This window comes from Amblyomma mixtum, chromosome 4 (assembly GCF_055824585.1).
Source record: "Amblyomma mixtum isolate Tamu chromosome 4, ASM5582458v1, whole genome shotgun sequence".
Lineage (NCBI taxonomy): Eukaryota > Metazoa > Arthropoda > Arachnida > Ixodida > Ixodidae > Amblyomma > Amblyomma mixtum.
This window is the reverse complement of record NC_143015.1, coordinates 133,858,232-133,884,381: the sequence shown is the minus strand read 5'-3', so window position 1 is coordinate 133,884,381 and position 26,150 is coordinate 133,858,232. Positions and strand designations below refer to the sequence as shown.

The window sequence follows — 26,150 nt, the reverse complement described above, 5'->3', positions numbered from 1 at the left end:
ACGCCAACGCCAATAAACACAATGAACACCGATGGCCTATGGCATCAGTGGCACGTTTTTGCAACAACGTTGGTAATCCCAACGCATGCAGCGCACATCTGTCACTACTGCTATCTAGCTTGAAGCACGACTGAGGTGTCCACTGTTCGAAGGGGGCAGTGATGCGCCTTTCCTTTTGCTTTCCAAGCTCGCGCTCCATTGGTTTCGTAGCTTAAAGCGCCGCTAAGGTGTCCACTATCCTCGGGGGCGGGGGGGGGGGGGAGGCGTTATGCGTCTTTGCTTTCGAAACTCAAGGTCATTTCAAGGCCAAATTTTCACGGTCTGCGATTGAAGCCCGAGGACCCGTAGTGAAGCCTTCACTTAAGAGGAAAACCTTTTGGCGTTTCTTCAGAGCGGATGCTGATGGCGCTCGGCAGAGTTTACCTGCGTCGCGATGCAAAGCTTTAGCGCTGACCCAGCTTGGTCTACTCGTGACATTGCGCACAAAAGCATTATCGTGTCTGAAACATGAAATTGATTTTTTTTGCCGTATTTTCGTACAATACAGATACTGATATAAATGTTCTTTGGCTTCAGTTCAAGAGCATTGTAGGCCACTGTATATATAATTTTGTACCCATGATATCAAAACGCCCGCCAACAAAAAATCCTTGAATTACACGTGAAGTCATTCAAGCAAAACGGCGTGTTAAAGGACTTAAACAGAGCATCAAGATCAAGGGAGTAACTGCGCTAAAAACATCAAGGGTAGAATGTGCTCTTTCATACTTCAAACAAAAAGCGAAAAAGGCCAAACAACACTATTTCTAAGTTACACTTCCTAGTTTCTCGTCAATAATCCGCAAAGATTCTGGAAACATTTTAGCGCCCACAAAAACGACACGTCTTATCTGCCAGTGTAAGAAAATGTTAGGAAAGCAAACGAGCATAATGATTTCTTTCGTTCGGTTTTCACTGTAGAGAACTGTGTTGTACATGAAATCAAATTGTACGGTGCTTGGAAATTTGAACCCCTCACCGACGCTGGTATTTTCAATCTTCTGCTCGGTCTGGACAATAAAAAAGCAAGTGGTCCCGATGAAATACCAACTGCTATTTTAAAACGATATGCCGAACCATGCAGCAAATATCTAGGTATAACCTATCACAAATCCCTTAGTACTTCCAGGCTACCAGATGACTGGAAAATCGCAACGGTATTGCCGATTCATAAATCAGGCAACACTTCTTTAGTTTTCAACTACAGGCCGATATCATTCACTAGTGCCCCATGCAAAATACTGGAACATATAATTTCAAAGCACCTAACAGAGTTTCTAGAGCGGAATAACTTATTATCACCTCATCAACATGGATTCCGCCGCGGCCTATCAACAACTACTCAACTAACAAAAGTTGTGCATGACCTTGCTCTAAGTATTGACAGTAATAGCCAAACTGACATTAATACTCGACTTCGCTAAAGCTTTCGACTGTGTTTGCCATTCCAAGCTAATCAAAAAACTAAGGGGTTTCACCGGCGATGGAGAACTTGTGGCTTGGGTGGAACACTTCTTACAGCAACGTTCACAATTCCTTTTATACAATCACGTCAAATCCATATCGGTACCAGTTTCATCCGGGGTTCCTCGGGGCTCCGTTCTTGGACCTTTGTTGTTTCTCATCTTTATTAATGACATTACCACCGATATTAATTAACTGCAGCATCAAGCTCTTTGCTGACGACTGTATAATTTACCGAGAAATCAGGAGCCCTGAAGATCATGTCATACATAACAGGTCATTAGAAAAACTTGCTCATTGGTGTAATAACTGGCAGATGTCAATTAACACAAAGAAATCTGTAGTAATTGCAGTAACCAGGAAAAAGCAACCATCGAACCTTGTGTACACAATCAATGGCATTTCGCTGGCCCTCGCTAACAAACACAAATATTTAGGTGTTACGCTAACTAACGAGCTTAGATGGGGCGAACATATCCAAAACATCACCTCAGCTGCATTACGGAAACTGTTTTTTCTTAAAAGATGTCTGCGTTTTGCTCCAGCACAAACTAAGCTTCTAGCTTATAAAACGTTTATCAGACCTGTACTAGAGTACGCTAACATAGTTTGGTTTCCTCAGACTGCAACTAATACTTCTTGACTTGAAAGAATACAGCGTAAAGCATTGACGTTCATTAACAATAGGTACAAGCAGACTCTTCAACTGAACTAGCTGCATTCTCCGGGCTCGAAATACTATCAACTAGAGCAAAGCGCGCGCGTCTAAAATTCCTCTATAAGCTTCTTTACAACGTGTTCAAGGTTGATCCATCAAAGTATGTTTCACTGTCACAGAAACGAGCATTAAGAAAAGAGCACACGAATACACTAACTGAATATGTACATCACAATGATACCTTTAAAAACTCTTCCTTCCCGCTAGTAACAAGAGAATAGAATAGACTAGATGCATCCATTACTAACGCGGATTCTCTTTGTTTTTTACTCTGAACTAGATACTGTGTTTTAAAAACACCAACGATTTCGATTAGTTTTGTCGATATCTGGCAGTACGCGGTCTGTTGTCCCAATGTTTTCTTTTGAACTTACCTTTCGTGAAAATGCGTGTGTAAATTTGTTAACTTTGTTTTTGTTTTCTGCACTGCACGACTTGCTCCTTGTTCCATGTTGTTTTGAATTTCAAAAAGGTGCATTGAGTAATCAGATTCACTTTGTTAAATCTGATACATGTAATGCCCACCTGCAATGGTCTCAACTAGAGACTGCCAGTATTCCATATATATATATATATATATATATATATATATATATATATATATATATATATATATATATATATATATATATATATATAAGTCACCAGAAACTGGAAAACATAGCAGGGTTTAATTCACGATGTTTCGGCTGAAGGACCAGCCTTTTTCGAAAAAGGCTGGTCCTCCAGCCGAAACATCGTGAATTATATCCTTTTAAGTTTTTCAATTTCTGGTGACTTTATCTTATATTGATCAATCAGCTGCCAAGAAATCGTTTTTGAATATATATATAAAGTGGACAACACGAGAGTTCATCTCAAATCCATTCTGTACTTCGCCCACTCTGTTTCTATACACTTTACTTGTTGCCTCTACATTACCAATCAGGCCGCCTTCCACACTTCCCCCCGCCTTTTTTTTCCTTCGTCTTTCTTTTTTCGCCGCGATCTCAGACGTGGGTAGCGGGCGACGACATTTACTCTCCCCCCGTCCTGTTCCGTTCGAGTATTGTCTTTTCTTTTTTTGAGGCCTTCTTCCCTCCCACATCGTCTGCTTGTGGTTTTGGTTCCTGTGTCGAACACCTGTACAGATAACACCCCTTAAGAAGAGAACCATGTAACTTCAGTCTTGAAAAGGAAGAGCCTCTGTCCGAAACGCTGACTGGCAATAAATGTTTACCTAAATGATGCGTTTCTCAATTTCGCATATATATATATATATATATATATATATATATAACACTTCGCACCTGCAAGTTTCCAAGCTCTTGCAGCTTAATTTATTTCTAGTCTTGGTGACATTCGTTGCGTCCCGTAATTTATTCCAGCGGTCAGCGTTTCTGGTGGTTTGCGCATTAAGTGCATATCTCGTTTCGTTTCTTACTATGGCGTTTTCTCGCTAAGTTCTGGTAAGTGTCGAGCATACGATCTTACAAAACACGATTGTTATGCTCAACCGTTTCCAGTGTACTAACCTTGGTGTGCGTCAACATAACGTACTTTCCAATCCAAAGTACGTAAAGTTTCGCGCTCGCGTGGCCAAGAAATTTTCTTTCGTTTGTGACATGCGAAAATATTGCCCATTAATACACGACTAGAGAAAAACGGTATTTTTGTTATTGTGTAAATTGCTTCCACTGCGTCGTGCTAGAAATAACTGAGCATTATTTTATCATTTGCACGGACGCAATGATGTTCCGAAATAACGTACCGCTAACATTGAAGAAGCGAATTCATTTGTCCTCTCTCACTATGACACCTCATAGTGCGGCAATAGGACCAACAACGCAAAGATGTGTTCTTTCTTACTGAACTGCGGAAAACTGCAGAAGACAAGTTTGATTTGCCGAAATTGTGAACCTGTTGTTTTCAAGGTCTGTTTTCATCTTGAAGATATGTATGGCCAGAAATACTTCAAAACCGAAGTGTCTCTTGGTGACCTCTTGGTGACTTCATAACCTTTCCTCCATTCTACTGTTTTTATGCCTGCGTGTTTTTTGTTGCTAGCTGGCTTTGAGACTGCTTTCTGAAGATTTTGTAATTTGACAGTATTGATATATACCATAATTTCAGTGCATTAATATCAACTTCTTATAACCATGGGCACCGGTTCCGTGCGCTAGAGGCTCCAAAGGAGAGGATTCCTGTAGCCGCACCTTTTCAATAGTTTTGCAATCGCACAGCATTTTTGTGGCGTATGCGTTTTGGAACCTAGTGCACAACACAATCTGTGCTCCAGTTCTGAGGGCAAACAAATTGCTCTGGTACACTTTTTTTATTGTCGTGATCATTTAAAAACGGCATTCTTATAATGTCCAACAATCAGTGACTTTTCTCACAGTAATATTCGGCTGTACGCAGTTCAGCTCGAACATGTATTCGCAGGACCAGTGAAGGTTTTTCATGCGGCTGAGTGTAGTCCATAATGTACAATTTGTTTTCTCTGTAAAGAAGGAGGAGGACAAGGTTAATTGGGGAGATATGGGAGAGGCCTTTGCCCTGCAGTTGGCGTAGTCAGGCTCATGATGTCGATGATGTAAAGGAGAATCATGCACATCGCCAGAGTTGTTTTGCCCGTCAAATCCGACCATTCGCCGTAAGCTCGACTGCCGCCGTGCGTAGGTTAACTGGATTGCCAGTACTCAAAGCTTTGTGTGCATTAAACATACTAGTCCACGTGGGATGCTTTCGATAGGGTTCCTTTTTTTTTACAAAACTTGGGCTCAGCTTGAGGCATGTTTGATGATGATGATGATGATGATAGATTTTTATGGTGCTAGGGCTTCTGGGGCCAAAGAGCGCCATGGCACAAGGTTTTTTCGTTTGCTCAAGGTGGGATCAAAGACCCATTTCCGAAGCATTTCACTCTGAATAAGCCGAGCGCCAAGCCTGGGGAAGCTTGTAGCCATTTATCACCTGTGGGTACCCGGCGGCACTGGTGATGCGAACGCTCACCTCCCGCATCTGAGGCGGATGGCCAAACCAATAGGCCACCGCTGCTGTCTTTTAGCAGATTTGGCTGCTTACTGAAGCCTCACGGCCCTTTCATAGGACTTTGAAGGTTGCAAGCAAAAGACCTCAGGCCATGAGATTCCGTGCAGGCGTTCTTGAGGAATGGAAATGTGTGCTCATTTGGAAATGCACAGTCATCACGACAATACTAGAAAAGGCAAGTCGTGCCTGACTTGAAAGTGCCTGCGAGAAGAGTCCGGCTAGTTAGTATTGCTAGGTACCGGTAGTGAAAACAACTGGTGCCGAAAATTCTGCGCAAGGTATTTTTTTTTGTTTTAACTTATTTTTCCTTTTCTGCCATTAAGTTTCACGATAGGTAAACCCCTGCAAGTTTTCATGAATTCGTTCGGCGCTCGAACTTTATTTTTTTATTTCACAAAAGTCAGGCCCGCGCCTACAGCCGCATATTGGTTACGGTGTGCTCTATTACCGCGGCCACCTTTTTGGAAGTACATGACATATATCCTACTTCCGACACTAAATATTTTGCTTCGCAGTGGCTCCTTATTACATTTCTAAAGATGATGTGCATTGCAGATTTCGTCTGATATTGTCTTATCTTATCCGACCTACTCCGATGTATGCACTCCCCAACCCGATGAAAATCCCGACCAGAAGTGACTTTGATAAGTCACTTCTTGGTAGAGCGAGTGCTCCGGTGAAGCGGTGGTTCCGGGTTCGAACTCCGGACCAGGACGAATTTTTCTTTAACTGCGAAGTTTCTGAGAAAGCTGTATAGCTTTCCTTTGTAGCCGCATGGCTGCGCTTGGGTGGATGTCACTAAGTAATTACTTCCTTATTACAAATCTACTCCACCTTGGGGGATTCCCCTAAACAAGTGACCGACTTTGATAACAATAAATAGTAGCGATATCTCTATACGGTAGACATTGTATAACTGCCTACTCACAGCGATACTGCATGAATGACAATGTAGGGAGCAGGTCAGGTTATCTTGATATCCAGGTGAGTTGGGAAGGATTGAGTGGTGAAAAATGAAAATCAACAGACAAACAAGAAAAGTAGCCTCGGTAGTGTGCATGCTGTCCTACGGGCGCACCGCAAAAATGAGAATAGCAAAATAAGAACATCAAAGATAAAGCGCGGGAAACGCTCACTAATCTCCAGCGACAACTCATTTGTATAGAAGCAAACTCAGCGTTCCACGGAGTTTTTTTTATTTATTTGCACAGCCGCCTTGATTTTTAATAATATAGCGCAAGCGTCGAACGAACTACTGGTCAGTGCCTTGTAACGGCGATACGCGTGCAACAAGGCGAGAGTTTGCGCATGCGCACGAAGGCCGAGCGTCGTCTGCTACGCTGTTCCCGGCACGATTACACACGCCCTGCCACAATATCAGTTCGCAAGATCCCGCCAAGTCGTAGAGCGCATGCGCATGACTAATATGTTTAACGTGCCTACGCGGTGGCTCAGCGGTTATGGTGCTCGGCTGCTGACCCGAAAGACGAGGGTTCGATCCCGCCGCGGTGGTTGAAGTTCTTTGGAGGAGAAATTCTAGAGGCCCGTGTAGTGTGCGATGTCAGTGCACGTTAAAGAACCCCTGGTGGTCGAAGTTGCCGGAGCCCTCCACTACGGCGTCTCTCATAGCCTGAGTCGCTTTGGGACGTTAAACCCCATAAACCAAACCAAACCATGAGACGTCATTTCTTTCTATCTCTTTTTTTTTGCCTATTACGGGAGGCCAGCCTGGCGATGCAAAGTTATGATAAGAAAAAATAAAAGGAAATAAATATAGCAGCCCATTGAAACCATTGCCTGGATCGCGATAAACGGGGTTCCAACTAGCTCTTCGCTCAGCCTTGCAGTGTCTCGACGGTATAAAAAGGCATCGCAGCTTTCAAAAGCCCTCATCGGTGGAGAATGCCTCTACGCGTGCCACTGGAACGACGCCACCGCCTCATCGCAATGTCGCTTAGCGGCAAGTCTCGGAATGAAATTGCTAAGTGCGTTGGCGCCACTCAGGCTACCGCGTAAGCAGAATAGTTCATGCTTATCGCCACGAAAGGCGCATTTGTGACGCTCCTCGACATTTCAAGCGCAAGACAACCGAAGAAGAGGACCATTCCATTGTTGCTGCGGCGTGTGTAGCACCGTTCATGACTGCTGGCTAATTAATTGAAGCAGGTTGCTGGAGTGGACGTGAGTGACAATTTGGTGCGTGCCCGACTTCGAGAAGCAGGTCTTCGCAATCGAGTTGCGGCCCAGAAGCCGCAGCGTTCGGCGACTAACAAGGAGGAAAGGCCACAGTTTGCACGCGATCATTTTGAATGGACCATGGAGGACTGGGAAAATGTTGTCTTCACAGACGAGTCCGCGGTTAGCACAAAATGGAACCAGCAACAGAAAGGTTACCAGCCAGACGTCATGATGTTAGTAATTTATCATTGTTCATTTTTTTTTTCGATTTGTCTGTGTTTGGCTTACATCTACGAAAGTGTATGGCATTTGCTTCACGGGGTGGCATGTGATTATCAATGATAGCTGTCACTGTTCAAGAAAGAGATGATGCAGCAAAGACGGGTAAAATGGTTCCTAAATCGAATTACTTATACTTGGTTAAATTTGAAAGTTGTTTGCTGAGATTGTGGATGGATTATACTTCCATGTGAAGATGGGGTGTATTGTCGCTGTAATATTTTCTTTAGGTGTCGTTTAATATTGTCTAGCAGTCATTCACACAATATATGTTGTTTATAAAATTTTCTTCCACTGTTGCAGGTTTGATCCACACTATGTTCAGAAGGGCAAGTCTAATGGCAGGACGAGCGTAAACATTTGGTGTGTAATAACAAAAGCCGGCCTTGGCCCACTCCGTCGTATATCGGCCGCTTCTGTGCTGAAGCATACCTGGAATTTATTTATGAGGAGCTTCTTCCCCATCTTCTGGACGGCCTTTTCACGGACAGTTGCTTCTACCTGCAGCATAACCTGTCACCGGTGCATGCTGCACGCGCCGTGACGGAACATCTGGAAATAGGCATCAGACGTTGTCTTGGCCTCCCCAGGTAGCGGACCTCAATATAATTGAAAATGTTTGGGGTATCCCCAAGTCCAACTTGTCAAAAATGAGTCTGCACGATTCACCGCCATACGACTTGCGGGAAGCCGTGAAGAGTGCATGGGATGCCCTCAAGGATGACGTGGACCTTGTACCCGCACTCTTCGACTCCCTGCCGGGGCACATCGCGGGTGTTGCTCAGTCCGGAGGAGAATTTCAGCGTTATTAACTTCTAAGTCTGATGTGTGAGAGCCTTGAGTCAAGGCCCTGTTTCAGTTCTAAAATGCACCGAGGAAATAAAGGTTATTTGGGGAAAATACACAGAAGTGTTCAACTTCCGCGGATACATGCAGCTATGCCTTACTACCGCCTCCTCTCCTCAAAAAAAAAAAGAAAACGTGCTTATACACCCCATGCTTCTTGATGCATTCATCGCTCCTAACCTCGCGACCACCATTTCCAGTTCAGGTGACGCATACAGGAAGCGGCAACCTTCTTGCAAAAAAAAAAAGGAAAGCGCAACCATTCGTTTCTCCGGCCCGGCCGTGGTGGCTCAGTGGTTACGGCGCTTGCCTGCTGACCCGAAAGACGCGGGCGGGTTCGATCCCGGCCGCGGCGGCTGCATTTCGATGGAGGTGAAATTCTAGAGGCCCGTGTGCTGTGCGATGTCAGTGCACGTTAAAGAACCCCAGGTGGACGAAATTTCCGGAGCCCTTCACTACGGCGTCTCTCAAAACCTCTGTCGTTTTGGGACGTTAAATCCCAATAAAGAAACAAACAAACATTCGTGGCTCCGTGTCTTTGCTCATCAAGTAGTTCAGGAGGGAGCGAGTAAACTATAGTGAATTGAGACAAAAAGAAAGACAGCATAAGCGGGCCTTGGTCCAGAGCCACAAAAACCGAAAAATGATAACTCGCAAGGAGGCACTCTCCGCGGAAGGGCACGTTTGAATGCAGCGATTCCTTTTTATACCGTCGAGACACTGCAAGGCTGATTAAAGAGCTGGTTGGAACCTTTTTTATCGCAATCAAGGCAATGGCTTCAATGTGCTGCTATATTTCTTTCGTTTTATTTTTTCTTATCATAACTTTGCATCGCCAGGCTGCTTTCCCGTAGTAGGCAAAAAAAGAGAGAAAAAAATCACGTCTCATGCAGTCTCACATATTAATAACGCGCATGCGCTCTACGACTTGGCGGGATCTTGCGAACTGATATTGTGGCAGGGCGTGTGTCCTCGTGCTGGGAACAGCGTAGCAGACGAAGCACTGCCTTCGTGGGCATGCGCGAACTCTCACCTAGCTGCACGCTTATCGCCGTTATAAGGCACTGACCAGCAGTTCGGTCGACGCACGCGCTATATTATTAAAAATCAGGGAGGCTGTACTACTTCGGTTACGTCCTGGAACAGCCTTTTTTCCTCATTAAATCCGTAACTGTGGAAAGCCGAGGAACGTCTGAAAAAGCGATTCATAGCGGTCCGCGGACATTACGTCACAGAGCTACGAGAGCATTTAACTAGCCTAACTAAGGCATTTTAATACAGCGTAAGATCTTCTCCGTGAACTGCGTAGCTCGAAGTACCACTGCAGGCAGTGAGCCACAGATTGTGTGCGGCCATTCAAATCAGCCAATTTTTTATGCGAAGCATATTAGCCGCACAACCGAGCTCTTCCTTGCTGCGCCGCGCACGGCCGCGTAGCTACCACTTGACCTTCATCGGCGCACCACGTGATATGACTTCACAACAGCTGTGAAAGCTGGGGCCTCGTGCGCTCGCTTGCGGACGCGTAGCCTCCGCCGGCGGCCTAACTCCCGCTCCTACCGCTAGGAGATACTGACGTCCAGCAAAAGGCGACGCACTCGTTGAGTCAGTTGAGCAGCGAGATGTTGGCCACGGAGAGGGCGGCTCGCCAGACCGCAAAACTATGCTTCGCATCCTAGGCTTAACATTAAGCAAAGCCAGGCCATTTTTTTTCCGCACAAGCGTCACGGTACCTTAGCACATAACACAAATTGAAGGAAGGTCGTAAGCAATCTGCACGCCCTTAAGTTTGAACAGAAAAAGCTAAAGAGAGCTGTTACCTAGTAAACGAAAGCTTAATTCCTGTTTGAGGTGTACTAGAACCTAAAGCCTGTGCGCTGTGATATGTTACGATTTATCAGCTTGCTTCTGGAAGTGTTGTTCTGGGTTTTCATAAAATGTCGCTTTAAACTTCATAGCATTAGAGGCCCCATGGGGCCAGAATGCGCCGTCGGTCATAAATTTCGCCTCTCGGCTGGAGGGATGTGACGTCACTAGACGGGAGCATTTCCATTGGCTCTAATAAAAACGTCACCAGACGGGAAATGACATCACTTCCTGTAAAGGCATCAGCATTTACTAATGGTATCTTGCCTACATACAGGGTGTTTCGCCTTATGACGCGTTCACACTTGTCAAAAAAACCGGAAAACGAAGTGTATTCACTTGGCAGAAACAAATTAGGACCTGTTCTCATCTGTTGACACCCGGGCGAGGCGGAACAGGGGCGCCGCTGCTGTTTCTCGCTTTTCCGCACCACGTCGCCGCAAGTGGCGTACACAGATATAGCGAGAAAAGTGCATAAATTTACGCTGTCTACGTACCATAAGCGTATGCATGTTTAGATACACTAAATGCAGGCCAATTCCAACCTTTTTGTACAAAGTATGCTAGCAGACTCTCAACTATAAACTGAGCCTAGTGGCGCCATCTGGTTGTCAGGACGGGAACCATTGCTGTCAACAAACAGACTCTTCTGTTAAGCCTGGAAGCGGCAGAATCGTCGCTCTGAACTTCAAAAAAAAATGCAAATTTATCACTTATACGTTTTCTTATAGGCGAAGTGAGATGAAATGAAAGAGCGGTGCCCCATTTACGGCCAGTGAACTTACTGAAAAATGCAGCAACAACGAAGAATTCAGTGTGCGAAGCGAGGGGTCCTGCTTCGAAGGGCGCCGCTGTTTTCGTGGCCGCGGAATTTTTCCGGCGGCGTAAATAGGCCTGGACCGATCGGCGTCGCCGCGTTCTGCCCTGGTCGGTGTCAAAAGCACCCGAATCCCTTCTCTCGCGAGATTTTTGGTGCAAGTGTGTACGGGCCTAAATACATTACACGGTTCTTGAAAATAGGCTTTTTATTGCGAAGCAATACTACTTTCGCTACCACCTCAGCCCGTGCCGTGCCGCGGCCGCATAGCCACGCTTGAACTTTCGCGTGACCTCGCTGCGTGACGTCATACCATCTATGTTAAAACGGGGCCCCATCTCACGCCGTCGCCTTGCGCGGCGCATAGCCACGGCCTGACTCCCGCTCCTCTCATCAGGGGCGCTGCGCGCTATGTGACGTCATACCATCTGCTTAAAAACGGGGCCCCATCTCACGCCGTCGCCTTGCGCGGCGCATAGCCACGGCCTGACTCTCGCTCCTCTCACCAGGGGCGCTGCGCGCTATGTGACGTCATACCATCTGTGTAAAAAGGGGGCCCCATCTCACACCGTCGCCTTGCGCGGCGCATAGCCACGGCCTGACTCCCGCTCCTCTCACCAGGGGCGCTGCGTGCTATGTGACGTCATACCATCTGTGTAAAAACGGGGCCCCATCTCACGCCGTTGCCTTGCGCGGCGCATAGCCACGGCCGCGAGCCATACTAGCAAAATCATAACCAGAGCATCACCACAAGCGGTACAATAGCAGAACCAAGTATTGCTGCAATTACCAGGCTTAACCAAGCTAAGCCACCGCCAATTTTTGAGTTATAGGAGCGGTTTTTTTTTGGCATACCCTTGTCCACGGTGTATTACATAGAATAGAGCCAGCATGTGCTAACGAGCTCGCTGATTAACTAATATTTAATAGAGAGCGATCTGTTAGGCTCTTAATTACTGAGAGGCGTGTAGCCCACCGTAATTAATATTCATTACAGTTTTTAGAAGATTGAAAATGCTGTTACCCTCTGCGCGGTGTACCAACAAATCTGGGCCTTTTCGCCAAGTTACGTGCAGTGGAGATGTAGCTTTTGCGTGCAAGCTTATCGAAAGCGCATGTATTTTGGCACCTTGTTGTCAAAACTTGTTGGGCCACAGCGCCGAGGGTAACTATGTTATCTAAGTTCCAAGAAGTGATATGGATATTACTTACCATGGGCTACACGCTTTCAGTAATTAAGGAGCCTAACAGCAGTATTTAAAAGTTAGCTGTTCAAAATATTTAACCAGCCTGCTAGTTAGCACGCCATAGCTGTATCCTTAGACACCTGGCAATGCTATGCCGAAACAAAACGCGCTCTTGAAACTCAAAAAACCAGTTAAAAAAAATTGTGTAAAATCGTAAGTGAAACACCCGGCATAATAAATTAGGTGTCCTTGTGAATTTTTCATGTTCATTCGCCGCTGCACATCCATGAGATTCATTCCTTTTTTCATCTTTTCTTTATTCTTTCCTACCCTAAGCGCCGTGTAAAAGAAAAAAACTATACTCTGACCTAACTTACTACCCTTGCGTCTAATATCCTCCCTTTTGGCAGACAACAACCCCTTTCCTGTGACCGTTATGAATTGTGCAAATTTGCACTCCAGTTGCGGTTTCCTTCCGTCCTTCTTTGGCTCGTGCACGCAAAAAAAGAAACAAAAAACTGTACAATATTTCCAAGAAAGACTGTTCATTATTTGGCGAGTTAAGACGACAGGATTATCCAGATAATCAATGATCTTATCATTTGAAGGTTGCCTTGCGGTCTTCCACTACATTTTCGACCATGCGTACGACGAGCACTTAAAAGTATTCAAAATACTACAATTACCGGCGTTAAATGACCGATGGAGTAACTTACCTTTTCGTCCAGGGTATTTATCGCCGATTAGAATACAGTTTTCGCTAGCGTACAGGATGTAGTACACTGGCTTATAATCTGGTGGCCGCTTTCCACCACCTGTAAAAAATGGCAGCGGTTCAAACTGGCTTGAACCTAGTTATACGAGCGACTGCTGTGTTAAGCATGGTCTCCACTGTGTCAAACCAAATGTCAAGGTGAAGGTCAAAGATAAAGGTCAGGTACCCAATGATCATAATCACTTGATCACACGGTCATACTACCATAGCTTGGGCTGAGATCTGGGCGAGTTCGTATGCATTCATACTGGTGAACAGCGCAAAAAAGGCGGAAAAAGCTGATAGTCAGCGCTTGTCTTGTTGTTGTCCCACCTTTTTTGCGCTGTTCAGCAGTATGAATGCATAGCTTGGGCCCTACCTCCCCGCGGTTAAGTTCGGTTTAGCCAGCCGTTCCATGAGCTCCTCTCCTCGGGCGACGCGTTTCGACATCGCCGCCGTAGACGAACCCTGTTACATTCATCCGCTCTTACCATACCCTCCCTATTAAGTGCAGTGTAACCACAATTGCTTATCGTTCCTATTGCTTGCCGTAAAAAAAAAAGACTTCATCCATTCATCGTGCCATGAGAAATGAAAGCATATCGCTGAAGTATTGATCAACTCCTTTCTAATGGCATGCGTTTCGTCGGTCTACCCAATTGTTCGGAGTACTGGCCCAGCGAACCTTCTTTGCCCTTGATGTACCCAAGCAGCACAGGCAATCCATCCAATATTGCAAATGCATTGTTTCACTCTGGGTCTTTGCTGGACCGGCGTTTGCCAAAACGTTACTAATATTGGGCCAATTAATTGTGTTGCATGGGTAGTGTGTACCGGCCTATGTCATGCAATGGTGTTATAATGGACGACGGCAGAAAATTAGGCCACCGTATCCAACCACTAAATACATAGCTGCATTTTCTTTTGATATCGGAGGATAGGGAATCATTTCAAGAAGGAGAAAATACTTACCTTCAGCCTTTACGTGAATGTATGCTTCATCTCGCTTTCGTGAGTAACTCAGTGTGATTTCAAGATCGTATGATCTGCAAGGTAATTTTACACACATTGTACGCTTTTCAAGCACGTGCCTGCCAGCAAAATATCTCGTTGCAAATTTTTATATTGACCCGATGAGGCTCGTTAGGAAAGATCTTAATTGGATGTGACATCAGTAAGGATGTATGCTGTTGGACATGGAAAAGAACAGCATCATTCACTGCTATGATAAGCAGTTCCTTCGAACCTTGAACCAACGTGCCTAAAAAAATATACATTTACGTGTAACGGACTTTCTACCGTACTGGTTTCCTCTGTTCATGCGGTGTCTACCTTTGCCGCCCTTTTAGCTGCTTTGTTTTTTGTCAAGTCAGTGCAGTTTAGTCACTAGCTGCGTGCTTTGTAAACGGCCTGAATATACAGGGTGTCCACGCTAACTTTAGCCAAGGGTTAAAAAATAAAATATTTGAGGTAGGCCAGGGAAACCACTTACATACGTCTACTAACAGGTTTGCGCATCATAGGCAATTTTTGTTTTGCAATTTTTTAATTAGCAATTAAGATAATTTTTCTAAATTCGTAAATATTGACTTTAGGCAGAAAATGCGAATTGAAAAGTTGGAGACCACCTTCAGAAACCCGCATTCCATTTGTTTGCGGTCTAGAAAACCTCATCTGTACCTCTTTTCCGAGCTCCAAAGAAAGCCCGCGAAATGCAAAAAAAAATCACGTGACGAACGCATTCGCGCGCCACGATTGTGCTGCTCTCAACCGTGGCTTGAGTGAACGAAATCGGCTGCTGTCAAGGCGCGACGACCTCAATTCGCCGGCAGGCCGATATGTCAATGGTGGTTGCGGCGCCCGCGCTAGCCAGTCTACAAGCATGACGGTGCAAGTTGTGAACTATGAAATGGCCAAAGGTGACGAACACAAATGCGACCAGTTTTATTCGCCACTGAGCAGCAAAAGAAGATAGGCAAGTATTTTACTTATCTTTTTGCCTCTCAGTTGCGAATAAAACTGGTCGAATTTGTTTGTCACCTTCGGCCATCCATGTCATAGCTTGCAACTTGCACCGTCACGCTTGCAGTCTGGCTCGCGCGGGGGCCGCAACCACCGTTGACATATCGGCCTGCCGGCGCACTGAGGTCGTCGCGCCTTGCCAGCAGCTGATTTCGTTCACTCAAGCCACGGTTGAGAGCAGCACAATCGTGGCGCGCGAATGCGTTCGTCACGTGATTTTTTTTTTGTATTTCGCGGGCTTTCTTTGGAGCTCGGAAAAGAGATACAGATGAGGTTTTCTAGACCGCAAACAAATGGAATGCGGGTTTCTGAAGGTGGTCTCCAACTTTTCTATTCACATTTTCTGCCTAAAGTCAATATTTACCAATTTAGAAAAATTATCTTCATTGTTAATTAATCAATTGCAAAACAAAAAATGCCTATGATGCGCAAACCTGTTGGTAGATGTATGTAAGTGGTTTCCCTGGCCTACCTCAAATATTTTATTTTTTAACCCTTGGCTAAAGTTAGCGTGGACACCCTGTATACGCTTTCTGGACGTATATAAAGTTGTGCAGTAAGTACCATGTCGGAAAAAGAAGAAAAAACTTGTGGCGCAGGCGTTGCTTGCCCGCCTGGCACACAGAGGGCCTGGGTACGAACCGCCGGGTAATTTCTTTTTCGAATGGTCCTTTTCGTGCGGACTCACTTTGCCGACACGCTTTGCCGACACGCTTTGGCGACAAGTCCAGTGCAGGCCACTCATGAGACAAGAAATGCTTTAGCGTTAAAAAGTAAATCAAAGAGCCTGTATTCCGAAAGTTCCAGCGTGTTTCCTTCACTGTGTTAGTCCTTAATATGAAATCCCTAGCTGTTGATCGATCAATACTTTATTTGTTTATGCCCGTAAAAGGCTTAGTCGCCAAGGATTATCGGCACAGCTGCTCAGCTGGCAGCATGTGAATGTAAAGGAAGTATTATGCCAGCTGTTTATGTTACACACTGTTCTTTGTGTAGCAAGAATAACATGCGTTCTGAGCGAATTAGAAAAAAAAAGAGGACTTAGAAAACAGTATTATACTGATAGGTTTCTACAAAACCGGATGCTGATTTAGGCGGATTCGTGATTTCGAGGGCACCGCCTGATAGCTTTGAAGAAGCTTCAGCCCAGTTACAAGTTATTAGCTAGATACGACTCCAATTACTACCTTGGAAGAAAAAAACGCAGACTCCAGAAAAGTGCCGATTTAGTAGAGATGCGAAAACACCACACTGACTTCGACTGCCCGCCCTGGATCAGCATCGTCAGGTGACTGCTAATCTGACGCCGGAGATGACGTATAATCGTGCCCTAGTCGTCCGTATGTGGGAACTAAACTTCGTGTTTTTGATCATTTTTACATGGTTTTGTTCGACCATCTGATGTTCTTTAACGTACACTGACATCGCGCAGTACTCGAGCTCCTAGAATTTCGCCTCGATAGAAATTCGTCCACCGCGACCGGGATCAAACCCGCGTCTTCGGAGTCTGCACCCGAGCGCCATAGCCACTGAGCCATAGCGGCCGCTGGTCCCAATGTGGGAGCTGAACAGTCGGAGACAGAAAAGCATCATACAATGAACGCAATATCTTAGGGCTAAATGTCGCCCTATTGAAATGGTTTCCTCATATGACTACTGACTTTTAGGGTTTATCTCACCGTACGTCAGGAGCCGAGTTTTACATGATGCGTCCTGCTCTCACTTTTGCCAAACACATACCTGTTGTCTTTATACCAAGCGAGAAAATGTTGAAAGTGAATCAAGTAAGACCTCCGTTCATACTACTTACCTGTATAACTTCTTTCCCTGGAAAGAAAATACGTATTCATATTTAGTACTGTGTATCGGTCAAGCATTGAAGCAACCTTTAAAAACCAACATTGCCATACCGGTAGTAACCTATGGGGTGGAAGCGTGGAGGCTAAAGAAAAGCGTTCATTTTAACCTAACGGCATTGCAGCGAGCTATGGAAAGAAAATTGATAGGAGTAACGTTAAGAGACCGGAAGCGGGCGGAACGGGTGAGAGAATAAACGCGTGTCCATGACATCCTGGTCGAAATCAGCAGGAAGAAATGCGCTTGGGCAAGGCATGTAATGCGAAGGCAAGATAACCGCTGGTCCATAACCATAACGGAGGCGATTCCAAGAGAAGGCAAGCGTAGTAGGGGGCGGCAGAAAATTGGGTGGGCTGATTAGACTAAGAAGTTGTGGGAATACGGTGGCCACAACTGGCAAAGGACCGGGTTAATTAATTAGACTAGCCCGGCTAGCCGACTAGCCCAACAACGTACGCTCTTAATTAGAGAGACCTGGGAGAGACCTTTCCACTGTAGTGGGCGTAGTCAGGCTGCTGATGATGATGGTTCCCATAAGTCTTTTTGCTGCTTCCTTACGCTCAAAGCCGCAGGCACGCGCTTTATTATTTTCTATGAAGAAGTGGCCTTGGGCAGGGCAGGTAATGCGAAGGCAGATAACCGCTGGTCCTTAAGGGTAGCGGAATGGATTCCAAGAGAAGGCAAGCGTAGCAGGGGGCGGCAGAAAATTAGGTGGGCGGATGAGATTAAGAACTTTAAGGGAATACAGTCGCCGAGGCTGGCGTAGGACGGGTTAATTGGAGAGACATGGGAGAGGCCTTTGCCCTGCAGTGGGTGTAGTCAGGCTGATGATGATGATGATGATATCAGCTACGCGCAACTACTGCCACTTTGTTCCAGATTGTTGTAGTTGCTGTCTTCCCTTATCTCAATGGTTCCTCAGGACCTTTAAATTGTGCAAGACCGAGAGCGGCGGCCGTTTTATTCGCCGACCGCCGAGCACGCGTTTTGCTGCGCCGCCGCTGTAACATTCAATTCTTTGTAGGCGCAGGTCTGCCAAACAAACAGCTTATTTAGAAGCCCTTTCGCTGTCTTCCTGACCACTGTACTGCCGTAACGCGACAATATACACCTTTTTTCGCCCACAATTCGATGCAAGAAAAGCCGTCTAGAAAGGATTAAATGTTTTATAAAGACGTTCCTGCCCTGGAGTTGAGGTGATTTACGTCGTTTTTAGGAACTGGGGAACGATCTTCAAAGGGTCACTCTGCGGTTGTTCTCTAACCTGTAGGCATGCTAGTTAAGAAAAATGAAAATGTCGCGATCATGCAAGCACGTCGGCAAGGTTAACCCGGCAACGCATAGTTGGCTACCGGTGCCAGGAACTAAGGACTGCTAAGACGCTGAAGCATTCGCCGTCTTCCTGACTTCCTTCCGACGCCCCATGAATAACAGTAAAATTTAATTTTAGCTGCGTTGAATGGAGTCCCAAAAAATTTTCAAAAAGCTTATTAGGTTGTCAGCTTTTGTTTATTAGTGTAGATTTTCACATCTTGTTTTGAGAGAGTGATCTACAGACCTGGGGAAAAACCTGAGACGATACTCACCTTATTTAACATTTGGAACTGCACACTTCGGTAGAAGGTGTTGCCATGTTCACGTTTATACTTAGATTTGAAGCAGCTGAACGGATATTGTTTGGTCATATAGCCAGACATCGATTTTTGGTAAATGTCATCGGTGCTTTTAAACCACTGCGAAGAAAGAGCAATAGTTTTTAATTTCAGAAAAAATTGCTGCTTGGAGAACAGGAGGAATTGATTGACCAACGCAGACCGCGTTAGGAAGTAGGGCACTGAAATGGTTTCACGATGACCTACCGCTCTTGTTTTGAATCAGCTCCATTTTAACCCGGAAATCACTGACAAGCATATGCTATAAATTGTGCAAAGGCGAACCTTTCGTTCATGCGCGCACAGTAATAACTAAACGTCACAGTAAACAACAATCCTCAGTTCCCCTCATATTTCTCGAATCTGTGTTAAGTATCAGCTCCCTGAAATATTGTACGGCTGCAGTAAGGGCAGCCAGAAAAACTGACCCCCCCCCCTCCTTAGCCTTGCTGTAAAAGAAAAAGAAAAATTTTAAAGGCTAACGCTGCATCCGATCGTGGTGGAAAATTTTTCAAAGTATACCACTCTCATTTTGGGCCCATGTTGAAAGGTTTATTTTTTTAGCCTCCTGGGAATCAGCCTAAATTTGATGAGTTAGAAATAAATTATGTAAAGAGCCGTTTTCCAGAAAAAATCAGCTAGATTTTTGCAGTGCTGCAAAGTAAGTATCATGAACCATTCAAGACTGCAAACTGGGAACATTTATCCGGCGATATCTTTGACTGGTAATTGCAGAGCTAGTGAGCTAACATAAACCGATCTTTTGTCGGCGTGTTGTTATCATTAATGTGTGGAAGCGCTTTCCAAAAATTGGCTGTGGTTTAGTCTGTTTAAACCTGGAGTAACGCGAGACCTGGAGTGGTTTCACTATCAGCGGCTAGGCGTGCCTTCCAAACCGCGTTGTTGTTACGCCGCCTATCAAGGCGTATCGCACGCTCTTCCTCCGTCTCATCGGCTCGCCGTCTCCTCTTGGTCTCGTTCCAACGCCGAGCCCTGGCTTCTTTCGGAGCCGCCGGGCTCAGCTCGTCCTCTGCTCTGCTCTACATCTTTGCCCCGGCGGCTCATTGTTGTTGTTGCGACTGAGAGAAGGATGAAAAGGAAAGTGCACGGGCCTGCCAACTGGCTCCAGCCGAGCGACCACCGCTGCCACGTGCAGATAGAGAGAATAAAAAGATCAGAAGAAAGACAAAAAGAAAAGAAAAGACGCCCGTCGCAGCAACAACCGCGTCCGCCGAAGCGGACACTGGCTGAAAAAACAGATAAGCGGCCGTAGCCGCGCTTCGTCACCACCTGTTGTTGTTGTGACTGAGAGAAGGATGAAAAGGAAATTGCACGGGCCTGCCAATTGGCTCCAGCCGAGCCACCACCGCTGCCACGTGCAGATAGAGGAGAGTAAAATATCAGAACAAAGAGAAAAAGGAAAGAAAAGACGCGCGGCGCTGCAGCAACTGCGTCCGCCGGAGCGGACGCTGCTGAAAAAACAGATACGCGGCCGATGCCGCTCTCGCCGAAGCGAGAACAGATACTCCCCTGTTGTTGTTGTGACTGAGAGAAGGATGAAAAGGAAATTGCACGGGCCTGCTTACTGGCTCGAGCCGAGCCACCACCGCTGCCACGTGCAGACAGAGGAGAGTTAAGAGATCAGAGGAAAGAGAAAAAGGAAAGACAAGACACGCGTCGCAGCAACAACTGCGTCCGCCGGAGCGGACGCTGCTCAAAAAACAGATAAGCGGCCGAAGCCGCGCTCGCCGAAGCGAGAACAGATACGACAGATACTCCCCTGTCCGAGCCGCCTACTTATACAGCTGCGACACCTCTCCCCCTCTCCACTCCGCCCCTATCCTCACTCGACGCGGCGCATGCGCACAGCTGTTGCAGCTTGGTTTCGCCGGCGCGCCGTGCCGCCGGCAGCAGCAGCTGCTCCGCACCACGTGTCCAACCCACGTGACCAACAACGCCGCACGAAGCTCAAGGGGTGCCACGTTGACCGCTCGAAGAGCTGGCGTAGTGTAGCTCTCGCTACAAAAATGAAAAGCCAGAAGGCCTCATGAAGCAAGCAACCCTCAAAAGGACACATTCAAGAAGCCATTCGTCAAAGCAGGTACTATTGTAATACAGTCAAAATCTGATAACTCGAACACAGATATATCGATTTAGTCGACATATTGAACAAACATACCATTCCCCTCCAAATACTTTGTGTAAGTCCAGGAATGTCACGTGGTATATCCTACTTCATTTTTGCCTTTCGTTGGATATATCGAACTCAGCGCCAGGAAGGCTACAGCAGCCGACTTGTTCAGTCTCCTAATAATCTCCGCACGGGAGCCAATCGGAAAGTTCCACTCTTTTAAGCCAATCAGATGATCGCCGCCGCATGGAAAGATGTGAAGCAGGACAGAGTGGCCGAATGTTTTCGTATGGCAGGCCTTCAGTGGCAGGAGACGGTTGTCCGGAAGCGTATTGACGACTAGGGAGATATGCACGACGCGTTTCGTGACTTGCCCTGTTTTCCGGGGGCCGTATTTCCAAAGTGACAGAAGAGAATTTGCTTAACGCTGACAGATAAGTTCACGCTGTAGCCAACCTCGCTGACGAGGACATTGTGACGGGAATTACTGGTACTCAGGCGACGACGATCGTTGTTGTCGCCAGGAGGAAACTCGCGTGCACAGCTGCTAAGCTGGCATCAGCGTTTAGCTTTATTCGGCGTTGTTGCTGCGAGAGGAAGCGTACCGGGCTCTCGCACATAAATCGAGACCAGAGCTTCCGCGTTATTACCTAAAGAAGAAGCAGTTAGAACAAGTGATATTTTTTCGTGAAATAAAGCCTGCCTTCACGTTAACTGCCTAACTTTGCGGTTCTTGGCTGGCCCAGTAAATAAACTTGTGTTCGTAACCAAGTTGAACGAACGCGAAATCAACGAGATATTTTTCATGAAAAATACAGTTCTTCGTCAGCACTCTAAGAGAAAGCTCGCAGAACAAAAAAAAAACTATTTTTCGCGAGTATTTTACCTCGAATTTATGTGTTCGCGCTCATGTGTTTCCAGAGTACAACAGTAGCACTCAGTCAAATAATGTTTTGACAATGTCATTGTTCGGCTCATGAAACATGAAAAAAATGAGAAAGTAGGCCTTAATAGGCCGAAGAGTAGATGAACCCAGCCCAGGTTTAGTGAATGTAGGCTTGAGTTCAGAAAAGTGACGACGAGATTCTTAGGAGAACAACTTCAGCAAAAAGCGCAGAATGCAATGCTCACCTGTTCTGGTCTCAGTTGCCTGGGATCTTTATATATATTTGGTACCAGAAAGTGATTGAAAAAAAAGGCGAAAAAAAAATTAATTAACACTTTGTGCTCAGCTCTTCATCAATCTAATCTCATATTTACTCTGTTTGTGCATATGTAAGCAACGTTTTAACACCAAATGACATAACATGAAACTGCCTTGCTGCTAGTGCTGTCTTCTTATCACTTGTGAATGTTAGAGGGAGAGAAAAAGGAAATATGACAAGTGTACCGAAAACATCGTCGATGCATTTCAGCGTACAACCCAGCCACAGTGTCTCTACGTTCGACTGCTGTTGCGAAAGTCGCAGGATCGAATGCGCGCCGTGGCGGCCGCTTTTGATGCAGGCGAAATACTAAAACACTGGTGTGCTGTGCGGTGTCAGTGCAGGGTACGTATTCCGAAGTAGTGAAAAATAATCGGCGGCCCTCTCTTATGGGCTCCTCCACTGCCCATGCGTCGCTTCGGGATGCTAACCGCATGTGCCATACCATGCCACATTATACCTGATAGTAAGTTAAAGGCGCCAAAAACCACACTCACACACACGCTCCTACTTCCCCTACTACACTCACCGCTACCCTCATAGTGAGGTGGAGGTGAAAATCGAGTTGCGATGCAGTTACTGCGCCATTGCTTTCCTCGAAAGCTGCGTGCATTGTCGTTGAAGTGCGTGGACTCGCCTCTGTTCGGGCCGTCATTACTTAAATGTGTGCCGGCATTTCTGACAACCACAGTATTCGATTTCTTTCCTTCACAACCCTCCACCTCGAAACCTGCACATCTGTGGGAAGAATTGGGTTTCAAGGATGAAGTAGGTTAAAGAAGACCGGGTGTGGATAGGAGACGGAAAGTAAATAGTTATTTCATGAAACGGATATAAGTCGCTGTTGTGTGGGAATGATTCTATTTGTTGCATATGTGCCCGCAAATGAAATTTTTGTAGCTCTTGTCATCGAGTTCCCCTGTTAAACCTCAGAGGCACGAACATAACGGTAGGGGGCTGATTCTTCGCTCGCGGAGTTTACCTCCTCGAGAGAATTCAAGAGAATTCAAGAAATGGAGTCCACAGTTTTTACCAGCCACTTTGGAACACAATCTCTGTATTCCAATGTGCCCCATGTTGCCTTCTATAGGCCAAGGGGAACATAGAGATGCTTAAGACTTAAGGCCTTATTAACCACATTCGTAAAGAAAATGCAGCTGCATTTAGATGGTGTCTAAGAGGCTGTGGTCTCTAGAATCAGTGTCTAATGTTCTTGCGATTTTCCCACGAAAACATCTTTGGGAGCCAGTTCCATTTAACTTACATGGTACACATGAGTCAACCTTCCAGAATTTTTGAGTGCCTTCCATTGAAATCATACGGGATTTTAATAATAGATCCACTATTCCACCTTAATTCATTTTGTGAGTGAGCGTACCTGCAAGATTTCGGTCGTCCTTAGGGAACTTTGGGGGCTTGCAAACTTCGAAATTCCGGGGACCTCACATTGTCAGCCATAGTGGTGCCCTAAGATTGGTCCATGGGGGTCACGCGGTGGTGATGACGTCAAAACCCTTTCAAATCTTCGCATTCAAAGATCGCGGGGAGTCGTCGTGCCCCTACTGGCACAGTAATGCTGTGGTTCAGCGATACGACACGGTCCCTCCCGGTTAGTGTTTTAAACAGCCAGCGGGGGTGCTTGGGTGACCCAGGTTGCTGTCGCTGAACTCCCGTAAGGCTCATGTTCAGCGCAGCAGTGGGCATGTGGCAACTGGGTTGGATTTGGCAACGGTGGCAAGTTTGCTCACAGTCCAGTAGGCAGGTTGCCACCTTCCTCGGTGGGCAGGTTGTGACGACGTCAGAAGGTAATGTGACCTCTTTAGACCAATCAGCCAATTTCGTAGGGAATTTCAAATTTCGGGGTGCTCTCTGATTGATCAGTCTGGCTCACTGTAGCCATGACAACGTCATCACGGAATCGACAAATCAGGGAATTTCGTTGCGGAGAAGCAGTAAAATGCATTATGACAGCCTAAATGCTGTATCATGAAAAAATTGGCAGTGGCTTAGCTCAGCTATGCCAGGATATACGTAGCAATAGTACAGAATTAACTCGGTTACACCTTGTCCTTTAACTTTGGTTGCTCCTCCCGGTTAAGTGTATTTGTTTAGCTTTGCTTCCATCCCCCCCCCCGTCCTCCTAAGTCTTCGAGGCGGCAACCTCGGGGTCGGGCGAGGTGAGATTCTATAGTCTCCAGCGTAGCTCGGCAGCAGCCGAACTCTCCTTCTCCATGGCAACGACTATACCCCGCGGCTTTATCACCCTGCATTTATATGGCGGCGCAGCCTCCTCGCGCAAGCGCAAAACTGCACCTGTTGGAGGTACGCGAAACGGCGAAACTGTGGCCAGTGTAGCTCTCGCTACAAAAATGAAAAAGAGCATGTGTTGTGGGGAACAGGACGGCGCAGCAACCGTCTCAATATCTGCGGACACATGTGGGGGGGGGGGACGGATGCGGAAGGACTGAAAGAAGTTAGGGGAAGCTAGAGCCATGGGCCAAGGCTCTGGAGTCTTTTAAATGTGCACGGACGTCACTCATCCAATCGGACGTTTTTCGTTTGAATTCAATGAAAAGCGGCCGCTGCCAATGGCATCACTTGATCTCGTCCTGGGCATCCTGAAGACATGTCCACTGAACAGCCGCGGCGGGTCGAAGTCTGAACCTCTCAAACTATAGTGTACTGCATTTCATTTCATACAGATGTATAGGAAAATAAAGCATAAAATGTTGTCATGAGGGCCGTCATCACAGCGTCGTCGTCAGGCATGAAAATTAGTCTGCTCGGGTATTACGAGACAAGCCGACCACTGTTTCCCCATAACAGCTGAAAAAAAGATGCACTGACGCAAGCCGCGCGGTCAGTTGTCAAGGAGGAAGCTGCATACCGAGGTGAAGTAGTTCATGCACCGTATAGACTGGGATAATAGTAATATTTAAAAGTTTTTCTTTTTGCCAGATGGCTCCCTGATGAATAAGCGGTAACATGATTATTACTGCAAAACCAATGCATGCACCAGGCATGTGATCCAGCGGTCATGTGAATTGCCAGAGGGAACGTCATTTTATGCATACGACTGTATCGAGGCCTATAACACCTGACTGTGGAAAAAGGGTGGAGTACATGACATTCTAAGAGGCACTATTTTAATCTAGGGCAGTTTTGAACTCCTCAGAGCACCTGGTAGCTTTTACGCAGGTGCAAAATTAATAAAACCCTTATGATGTCTAGCAACTATGACACAGGTGATTCCGTACTCACAGCATTCTCTCTGAGACTTAACGCACTGGTAGTCCCATCGCCGGAAGTACCCAGGCAGGCAGTGGCACTTGCACTGTCCGGGCTTACACTCTATAAAGGGCACTCCTTCACAAGTGTCTTCGTACAGCTGCCAGCCAACGCACTTTGCCTTTTCTTGATTAGGGCTCCAGCACTCTGGACCATAAAAAAAACAAGCATGAGTGGACGTCATCGTCATGAACGCGAAAGAAAGGACACACGCAAAGCACTGCAAAGAAACTAATGAGGCAAATTCAATCCCCCAGGACAGCAACGGACCAATCAGTGCAAGGGTCATGGGCGAGTTTAAGACGAATGTATTCAAGGGCTCTCCCACGAGTCTTTCGCAAAGTTCTCAAAATCCTCTGTACTAGGCGTAAGCCTTTCTTGACTCATGAGTGGCGTGGATAGAAGTTGTAGACGGGAGTTTGTGGCCGGAAGTTTGTGGATGGAAGTTTGGGGATGGAAGTTTGTGGATGGAAGTTCTCCGCACGAACTGTTTGCCATAAGTTGCAAGGCAAATATAATAACATGTAAAAGTTCATAAGCGACAGTTCATAAGCAGCATATATGTAATGAAATGAACAAGAAAAAATGAAGGCAATAAACATAAAATAAAACAAAAATTAACAGCGTACAATTAAGATATTTTCGCATTAACGATACAAAAAAGCTAAAAAACAAAAAACAAAAAAGTACAACTCAGTGCAGACTAAAAAGTATTAATAAGACAAAAATAAAGAAAAAATTGCCAACGATTACGTTACTTCATAATGCGAAATTTGAGCGCACCTCATCACCTCTTTCCGCTTTTGGATAGACT

At 46.0% G+C, this 26,150-nt stretch overlaps 1 protein-coding gene across 1 annotated transcript; it reads right to left on the bottom strand.

Annotated features, from left to right (window-relative positions):
• Positions 1-4,566: 4,566 nt before the first annotated feature.
• On the bottom strand, positions 4,567-25,625 carry LOC149348284 (uncharacterized). The gene is made up of 8 exons (XM_089541715.1): positions 25,607-25,625; positions 25,310-25,483; positions 21,975-22,000; positions 18,647-18,793; positions 17,014-17,030; positions 14,154-14,227; positions 13,144-13,242; positions 4,567-4,703 (listed from the first exon to the last, which is right to left on the bottom strand). The coding sequence occupies exons 1-8, from the start codon at positions 25,623-25,625 to the stop codon at positions 4,567-4,569; spliced, it is 693 nt and encodes a 230-aa protein (XP_089397841.1).
• Between the last annotated feature and the right edge of the window lie 525 nt (positions 25,626-26,150).

Coding starts and splice junctions, on each gene's coding strand:
- LOC149348284 (XM_089541715.1), bottom strand. Junction 18,794..21,974: donor GGCAACTGAGACCAGAACAG/GTGAGCATTGCA, acceptor CTTTCTTCGCAG/TGGTTTAAAAGCACCGATGA. Junction 4,704..13,143: donor TAAATACCCTGGACGAAAAG/GTAAGTTACTCC, acceptor CCTTCTTTACAG/AGAAAACAAATTGTACATTA.